The 9,557-nt window shown below is 42.6% G+C and overlaps 1 protein-coding gene across 1 annotated transcript in view; it reads left to right on the top strand.

Moving 5' to 3' along the window:
• Positions 1-1,461: 1,461 nt before the first annotated feature.
• Positions 1,462-9,557, top strand: part of LOC124037652 (DNA-directed RNA polymerase, mitochondrial-like) — a 42,856-nt gene continuing 34,760 nt past the window's right edge. Inside the window, exons 1-4 of the mRNA XM_046352578.1 lie at positions 1,462-1,643; positions 8,017-8,115; positions 8,225-9,093; positions 9,197-9,330. Coding sequence (XP_046208534.1) covers positions 1,502-1,643; positions 8,017-8,115; positions 8,225-9,093; positions 9,197-9,330 — 1,244 coding nt within the window. The 5' untranslated portion in view covers positions 1,462-1,501. The remainder of the gene's footprint in view (positions 1,644-8,016; positions 8,116-8,224; positions 9,094-9,196; positions 9,331-9,557) is intronic.

The raw sequence follows: 9,557 nt of genomic DNA, 5'->3' as shown, positions 1-9,557 counted from the left end.
CTACTTGCTCATTTTTCAGAAAACAAGCCTGAAACCCTTTCTAAAGATGGTTGACATCTAGTGGAAGCCATAGGAACTGCAATCTGGGTCCTATCTATTTGCATATCCCATAGGCTAGCATTGGAATGGCCTGTGACCTAAAAAAAATAATTCAGGATGGATTTTCCTTGGGTTTTCGCCTGCCATATCAGTTCTGTTATACTCACAGACATCATTTTAACAGTTTTAGAAACTTCAGAGTGTTTTCTATCCAATTCTACCAATTATATGCATATCATATTTCTGGGTCTGAGTAACAGGCAGTTAACTTTGGGCACGTCAGTCATCCAAAATTCCGAACAATAACCAGTATGCTATAGAAGTTTTAACAGCCCAAGCCATAAGACTGCTGAACAACTAATCAAATGGCCACCTGGACTATTTACATTGACCCCCCCTGTTTTACACCGCTTCTACTCGCTGTTTATTATCTATTGCATAGTCACCTTACCCCTACCTACATGTACAAATTACCTCAACTAACCTGTACTCCTGCATATTGACTCTGTACTGGTACCACCTGTATATAGCCTTGTTATTGTTACTTTATTGTGTTACTTTTTATTTGATTTTTTTACTTTAGTTTATTAGTAAATATTTTCATAACTCTATGTCTTAAACTGTATTGTTGGTTAAAGGCTTGTAAGAAAGCATTTCACGGTAATGTTTACACCTGTTGTATTTGGAGCATGTGACAAATACAATTTGACTTGATTTTTCACTGCACTGACACTTTAAACAACCTTTTCATGTACTCTGAGTATAAAAAACATTAGAAACACCTGTTCTTTCCATGGCAGAGTGGCCAGGTGAATCAAGGTGAACGCTCTTATCCATTATTGATGTCACCTGTTAAAACCATTTCAATCAGTATATAGATGAAGGGAAGGAGACAGGTTAAATAAGGTTTTTTAAGCCTTGAAACATGGATTGTGTAGCATTCAAAGGGTGACTGGGCAAGACAAAATATTTAAGTGACTTTGAACTGAGTATGGTAGTAGGTGCAAGGCGCACTGGTTTGGGTATGTCATGAACTGCAATGCTGCCGGGCTTTCAAGCTCAGCAGTTCCCCATGTGTATTGAGAATGGTCCACCACCCAACCGACATCTAGCCAACTTGACACAACTGTTTCGACACCTTGTAGAGTCAATGCCCCGACGAATTGAGGCTGTTCTGAGGGACAAAGGATGTTCAATGCAATATTAGGAATGTGTTCCTAATGTTTTGTACACACAGCACAAATTGCACAAATGTTATGTTGACTATTATATTTGTTTAACAAATAATATTCTACACTCCTTTCAATACATATAAAACATAATTGTCTTGTTTCTAAATCTACTCTTCGATGAATTAGTAGTCGTCTATCCTTGCCTACACTCTGCTCCTTTGTGTTCGATTAGCTTTGTCTTTTTCAAGATGGCAGCCTAGCGTGGAGAAGTGTTGTGCAGTTATGTGAACATGTCGCTATTGAGACTGTGTGCCTTACCGAAGTGTCTGAGTGGTCTAATATTGTTGGAAAGAAGTGTTCGTCGTGTGTCAAATGCTGGCCATTGCCACTACTTTGTTACACTCCGGAATAACGTTGAAAGACGAATATCAGGTAAATGTTGTTGTCCCTTGCGCTATCTAACTTGTTAAGTCAACGGGACGGGTGCTCAAGCATGCAGGATTCATATTTCAGACAGTGTTGTCAGACCTGGAAAGCGCACTGAATATCACTTGCGATATGTCTCAATGTATACAGCTTGTTTGTAATGGTGCATGATAAACGTTAAATAAATTAACTGATCAGCCACCCCCTAAATCCTGTCGCGATTTGTATAGCCATGCAGCTAGCTAACGTTAGTTAGTGAACTTAGAAACAGTTAGCTAGCTATCATCATGGGTTACATTACTTAGACATCAGAGGTCGTTGGCTGATAAATTCCAATATATATACATTTATTTTTTAAGACGTTATTTGACCCAAGTCAACCATTTACCTATGAGTTGGAATGTTTTGAAATGGCACATTTTGTTCATGAGCCGTTTCCCCCAGATTTGGGCCGTCATGTCTCAGTGATTTAAAAAAAAGATCCATGTCCCTAGAGTTTGAAAATGTGTGATAGCAGTGCAGCAATGGTAGCTTTCTGTGTGTTATCACTTTTTCGTACCTCCATCCCATTAAATTTTTCCAATAGGGATTTTAACCTATGAGAAAATGTCAGTATAAAACAAAATATTGCTAGTTTATACCCTTTAATCATTGGACAGTTTTTATTCACAACTATCCATCAGACACATTTTCGGGTAAATTCAGGTTAACAGAACTTTGACCTCTAGGGTATATACAGTTGAAGTTGGAAGTTTACATACACCTTAGACAAATACATTTTAACTCAGTTTTTCACAATTCCTAACATTCAATCCTAGTAAAAGTTCCCTGTCTTAGGTCAGTTAGATCACCACTTTTTTTTAAAGAATGTGAAATGTCAGAATAATAGTAGATTTAATTCAGCTTTTATTTCTTTCATCACATTGCCAGTGGGTCAGAAGTTTACATACACTCTATTAGTATTTGGTAGCATTGCCTTTAAATTGTTTAACTTGGGTCAAACATTTCGGGTAGACTTCCACAAGCTTCCCACAATAAGTTGGGTGAATTTTGGCCCATTCCTCCTGACAGAGCTGGTGTAACTGAGTCAGGTTTGTAGGCCTCCATGCTCACACATGCTTTTTCAGTTCTGCCCATGTAACAGTATAACTTTAGACCGTCCCCTCGCCCATACCCGGGCGCGAACCAGGGACCCTCTGCACACATCAATAACAGTCACCCCTCGAAGCATCGTTACCCATCGCTCCACAAAAGCCCCGGCCCTTGCGGAACCACTACTTCAAGGTATCAGAGCAAGTGACGTCACCGATTGAAACGCTATTTAGCGCGCACCGCTAACTAAGCTAGCCGTTTGACATCCATTACACCCACAAATTTTCTATAGGATTGAGGTCAGGGCTTTTTAAGCCATTTTGCCACAACTTTGGAAGTGTGCTTTGGGTCATTTGTCCATTTGGAAGACCAAGCTTTAACTTACTGACTGATGTCTTGAGATGTCGCTTCAATATATCCACAATTTTCCTACCTCATGACGCTATCTATTTTGTGAAGTGCACCAGTCCCTCCAGCAGCAAAGCACCCCCACAACATGATGCTGCCACCCCGTGTTTCACAGTTCGCATGGTGTTCTTTGGCTTGCAAGCCTCCCCCTTTTTCCTCCAAACATAATGGCCAAACAGTTATTATGGCCAAACAGTTCTATTTTGGTTTCATCAGACCAGAGGACATTTCTCCAAAAAGTACGATCTTTGTGCAGTTGCAAACCGTAGTCTGGCTTTTTTGTGGTTTTGGAGTAGTGGCTTCTTCCGTGCTGAGAGGAATTTCAGGTTATGTCAATATAGGACTCGTTTTTACTGTGGATATAGATACTTTTGTACCCGTTTCCTCCAGAATCGTCACAAGGTCTTTTGCTGCTGTTCTGGGATTGATTTGCACTTTTCGCACCAAAGTACGTTCATCTCTTGGAGACAATGCATCTCCTTCCTCAGCGGTATGACGGCTGCGCGGTCCCATGGTATTTATACTTGCGTACTATTGTTTGTACAGATGAACGTGGTACCTTCAGGCATTTGGAAATTGCTCCCAAGGATGAACCAGACTTGTGGAGGTCTACAATATTTTTCTGAGGTCTTAGCTGATTTTTCATTTTCCCATGATGTCAATGCAAAGAGGCACTGAGTTTGAAGTTAGGCCTTGAAATACATCCACAGGTACACCTCCAATTGACTCAAATGATGTCAATTATCTTATCAGAAGCTACAACTATTGTTTTAAAAAATCACCCATATTGTGCCATTAATATTAGAATGTTTGGAGCTTAGCCATAGAAATCCATATCATGAGGCAGCTATGTTTTTGGATTGTATGCAATTTGGTACTTATTTCACTTAAGTTACAATTCAAAAACATAGCTGCCTCATTACATGGAGATCTATGGCTACGCTCCAAACATTCTAATATTAATGGCACAATATGAGTGATCACATTTTTTTTATTGCCTATTCTTTTAGGCAAAACTACTCCAGCTCCTTCAAGTTGGATGGGTTCCGCTGGTGTACAGCCACCTTTAAGTCATACCACAGATTCTCAATTGGATTGAGGTCTGGGCTTTGACTAGGCCATTCCAAGACATTTAAATGTTTCCCCTTAAACCACTCGAGTGTTGCTTTAGCAGTATGCTTATGGTCATTGTCCTGCTGGAAGGTGAACCTCCGTCCCAGGCTCAAATCATCTGGATGAGTGAAACAGGTTTCCCTCTAGAATTTCCCTGTATTTAGCACCATCATTCATTCTATTCTGACCAGTTTCTCAGTCCCTGCAAATTCAAAAACACCCCCACAGTATGATGCTGCCACCACCATGCTTCACTGTTGTGATGGTGACTCGGGGTGATGAGTAATCTTGGGTTTGCGCAAGACATAGCATTTTCCTTGATGGCAAAAAAGCTCAATTTTAGCCTCATCTGACCAGAGTAGCTATTTCCATATGTTTGGGGAGTCTCCCACATGTCTTTTGGCGAACACCAAACGTGTTTGCTTATTTTTTTCTTTAAGCAATGGCTTTTCTTCTGGCCGCTCTTCCATAAAGCCCAGCTTTGTGGAGTGTACGGCTTAAAGTAGTCCTATGGACAGATACTCCAATCTCTGCTTTGCAGCACCTTCAGGGTTATCTTTGGTCTCTTTATTTTATCTCTGATTAATTCCCTCCTTGCCTGGTCTGTGAGTTTTGGTGGGTGGCCCTCTCTTGGCAGGTTTGTTGTGGTGCCATATTCTTTCCATTTTTAAAAATGGATTTAATGGTTCTCTGTTCTTCTCCACAACTTTGTCCCGGACCTGTTTGGAAAGCTCCTTGGTCTTCATGGTGCCGCTTGCTTAGTGGTGTTGCAGACTGGGGCCTTTCAGAACAGGTGTATGTATACTGAGATCGTGTGACAGCTCATGTGACACTTAGATTGCACACATGTGGACTTTATTTAACTAATTATGTAACTTCTAACAGTAATTGGTTGCACCAGATCTTATTTAGGGACTTCAGAGCGGGGGTAAATACGTGCTACTTCCGACAGAGATGTCCGCCTCGCTTCGCGTTCCTAGGAAACTATGCAGTATTTGATTTTTTTACGTGTTATTTCTTACATTGGTACCCCAGGTAATCTTAGGTTTTATTACATACAGTCGGGAGGAACTACTGGATATAAGAGCAACGTCAACTTACCATCATTACGACCAGGAATACGACTTTCCCGAAGTGGCTTCTCTGTTTTGCCCACCACCCAGGACAATAGATCAGATCCCAGCCGGCGAACCAAAACAACATTGCCGTAAAAGGGGCACACGAAGCGGCCTTCTGGTCAGTTCTGGAGACGGGCGCACCGCTCCCGAGCATACTACTCACCAATTTCCAGTCTCTTGACAACAAGGTTGATGAAATCCGAGCAAGGGTAGCATTCCAGAGAGACATAAGAGACTGTAATGTTCTTTGCCTCACGGAAACATGGCTCACTCGAGACACGCTATCGGAGTCGGTACAGCCAGCTGGTTTCTTCATGCATTGCGCCGACAGAAACAAGCATCTTTCTGGTAAGAAGAGGGGTCGGGGGGTATGCTTTATGATTAACGAGACGTGGTGTGATCATAACAACATACAGGAACTCAAGTCCCTCTGTTCACCTGACTTAGAATTCCTCACAATCAAATGTCGACCACATTATCTACCAAGAGAATTATCTTTGATTATAATCACAGCCGCATATATTCCCCCCCAAGCAGACATATCGACGGCCCTGAACAAACTTTATTTGACTATGTAAACTTGAAACCACATCCTGAGGCTGCATTCATTGTAGCTGGGGATTTTAACAAGGCTAATCTGAAAACAAGACTCCCTAAATTCTATCAGCATATCGATTGTGCTACCAGGGCTGGTAAATCCCAGGATCATTGTTATGCTAACTTCCGTGATGCATATAACCCCCGCCCTCCTTTTGGAAAAGCTGACCACAACTCCATTTTGTTGCTCTCTGCCTATAGACAGAGACTAAAACAGGAAGCTCCCGCGCTCAAGTCTGTTCAACTTTGGTCCGACCAATCTGATGCCACGCTTCAAGATTGCTTCGATCACGTGGATTGGGATATGTTCCGCATTGCGGCGAACAACACCATTGACGAATATGCTGATTCAGTGAACGAGTTTATTAGCAAGTGCATCAGCGACGTCTTACCCACAGCAACTATTAAAACATTCCCAAACCAGAAACCGTGGATTGATGGCAGCATTTGCGTGAAACTGAAAGCGCGAACCACTGCTTTTAACCAGGGCAAGGTGACCGGAAACATGACCGAATACAAACAGTGTAGCTATTCCCTCCGCAAGGCAATCAAACAAGCTAAGCGTCAGTATAGAGACAAAGTAGAGTCGCAATTCAACGGCTCAGACACAAGAGGTATGTGGTATGGTCTACACTCGATCACGGATTACAAAAAGAAAACCAGCCCCGTCGCGGACCAGGATGTCTTGCTCCAAGACAGACTAAACAACCTCTTTGCTCGCTTTGAGGACAATACAGTGCCACTGACACGGCCCGCTACCAAAACCTGTGGACTGTCCTTCATCGTAGCCGACGTGAGTAAAACATTTAAACGTGTTAACCCACGCAAGGCTGCAGTCCCAGACGGCATCCCCAGCCGCGTCCTCAGAGCATGCTCAGACCAGCTGGCTGGTGTGTTTACGGACATATTCAATCAACCCTTATCCTAGTCTGCTGTTCCCACATGCTTCAAGAGGGCCACCATTGTTCTTGCTCCCAAGAAAGCTAACTGAGCTAAACAACTACAGCCCTGTAGCACTCACTTACATCATCATCAAGTGCTTTGAGAGACTAGTCAAGGACCATATCACCTCCACCCTACCTGACACCCTAGACCCACTCCAGTTTGCTTACCGCCCCAATAGGTCCACAGACGACGCAATCTCACTGCACACGGCCCTAACCCATCTGGACAAGAGGAATACCTATGTTAGAATGCTGTTCATCGACTACAGCTCAGCATTTAATACCATAGTACCCTCAACTCATCATCAAGTTGGGTCTCGACCCCAACCTGTGCAACTGGGACAACAACCAGCCGAGCCACTGCCTGTTCACCCTGCTATCATCCAGAAGGTGAGCTCAGTACAGGTGCATCAAAGCAGGGACCGAGAGACTGAAAACAGCTTCTATCTCAAGGCCATCAGACTGTTAAACAGCCACTACTGACATTGAGTGGCTGCTGCCAAAATACTGACTCAACTCCAGCCACTTTAATAATGGAAAAATGTATGGAAAAATGTATCACGAGTCACTTTAAAAACAATGCCACTTAATATAATGTTTACATACCCTACATTACTCATCTCATGTATATACTGTACTCTATACCATCTACTGCATCTTGCCTATGCCGTTCTGTATCATCACTCATTCATATATTTTTATGTACATATTCTTCATCCCTTTACACTTGTGTGTAAAAGGTAGTTGTTGTGGAATTGTTGGGTTAGATTACTCATTGGTTATTACTGCATTGTCGGAACTAAGCATTTCGCTACACCTGCATTAACATCTGCTAACCATGTATATGTGACAAATATAATTTGATTTGATTTTTTACATATGCACACCCCACTTTTCCATTTAGGATTTTTGATAATTTTTTTCTTCAAGTTATTTATTTCACTTCACCAATTTTGACTATTTTATTGTGTGTCCATTACATGAAATCCCTTTTAAAAACCATTTCAATTACAGGTTGTAATGCAACATAATAGGAAAAACTCGAAGGGGGATGAATACTTTTGCAAGGCACTGTATATAGTAATTCTCACAACAATCTTCTTACAGATCCACCATGGACATCACAACGAAGACATTTCTCAGCTCTGATCCCAAAGAAAGAGGATGGGAAAAAACGAGTATGGGAACAATCTCGGCTATTAGATGGTATGTAATAAATTCCTTTTATCATGCATGTGATCCCTCAAATGCTTTTACATGTTTGTTTTCTATTATATCACAATGCTAGTATTTTCTCTCCCGTTCTTTTTTCCAGTGCTTGAGGCCAGAATCCAGCAACTCCAATCTGACATTGTTTTAGATGTCCAACATGCAAAGGTACAATTTGTCAATGCTTCCACGTCGGGGAGAGGGGCTTCTTCAGGGAAGAGTCACAAAAATGTTTGTGGGGGGAGGACTGAGTTGCCCAAGGTGGGTCAGACTATTAGTAAGGGAGGAGGACAGACTGGTAAGGGAGGGGGCAAAGATGCTTCAGCCTCCAAATCCCGCTGGATGGAGAAACTGATTCAGGAGAAGACGACTAAAACAAAGAAACTGAACCTGAAGCTAGGCATAGAAGATAAACCTGTGAAAAGCAGAAAAGGAAAACTGATGCTGCCAGGTACCGCACAAAAAAACATATTGACAAAAGCTGGGAAAAAGACTGCATTGACCTCTAGAAAGAGCAAGACTCTGAAAAACCAAGAGCCAACTGCTATCCAAGCCGACACTATTGCAGGTCCCCCGGTTGCTGCTGCAACTGTGCCTATTAGAAAAGCCAAAGGAAAGGGGAAAGCCTCAAAGGAGCCGGCTCCTGAGTTTTCTGAGGCCAGGGACCAGGAGCTGGCTGAGCTGGAGAGGAAGACTGAGGCCAAGGCCCAGGAGCTGGCTGAGGTGGAGAAGTTGGAGAGGAAGCTTAACCAGTGGGCTATGTCTGCCAGCCCAGAGCTCGTGCAGGATAACAGCGAGGCCAGGATGTACGAGGGCGTCCAGCTTAGTGTGCATTGCTACCTGGAGGCCTGTGTGTTCTGTGGCGACATTGACCGAGCCCAGCGCCTCCTGCTCACTCACCACCGCATGATCAGCCGACGCAACCTGCTCAACATAGGACTCTACAACGTCATGATGAGGGTCTGGGCCAAGAAGGTAAGTGCTGCTCTTTTATTAGAATTCTATAATTCTAATACATTGTCTACACAAGTCTCTAAATTCTGCATTACCTCCTTATTCTCCATGTGGACAACTGCAGGGCTCTTTGAACCAGATTGGACGTATGTTCATTCTGGTAGAAGAGGCAGGTCTGAAGCCTAACCTCACCTCCTACTGTGCTGCACTGGAGTGCATGGGCAGAACCCCTAACTGTTCTCCAAAGGTCATCAACAGGTAGGCTAACCCACAGACAGCCATTTACAGAACTTAACTCATAACTGTAACTCTAGGTTAATCTGGAACTTGTTGACATTAGGTAAATATGATAATATCTGACTGTTAAGCAAAACAATGCTTAGACTGCTTTAAATGTGTAAGAGAATTCTTGGATGATTATTACTAGATGGCCAGTGCATTTGTAACCTGAGTTTCCCACTAGATGTCACTCTCCTATTAGCTTT

The sequence above is a fragment of the Oncorhynchus gorbuscha genome, linkage group LG06 (genome assembly GCF_021184085.1).
Source record: "Oncorhynchus gorbuscha isolate QuinsamMale2020 ecotype Even-year linkage group LG06, OgorEven_v1.0, whole genome shotgun sequence".
Lineage (NCBI taxonomy): Eukaryota > Metazoa > Chordata > Actinopteri > Salmoniformes > Salmonidae > Oncorhynchus > Oncorhynchus gorbuscha.
This window is presented reverse-complemented; position numbering and strand designations above follow the sequence as displayed.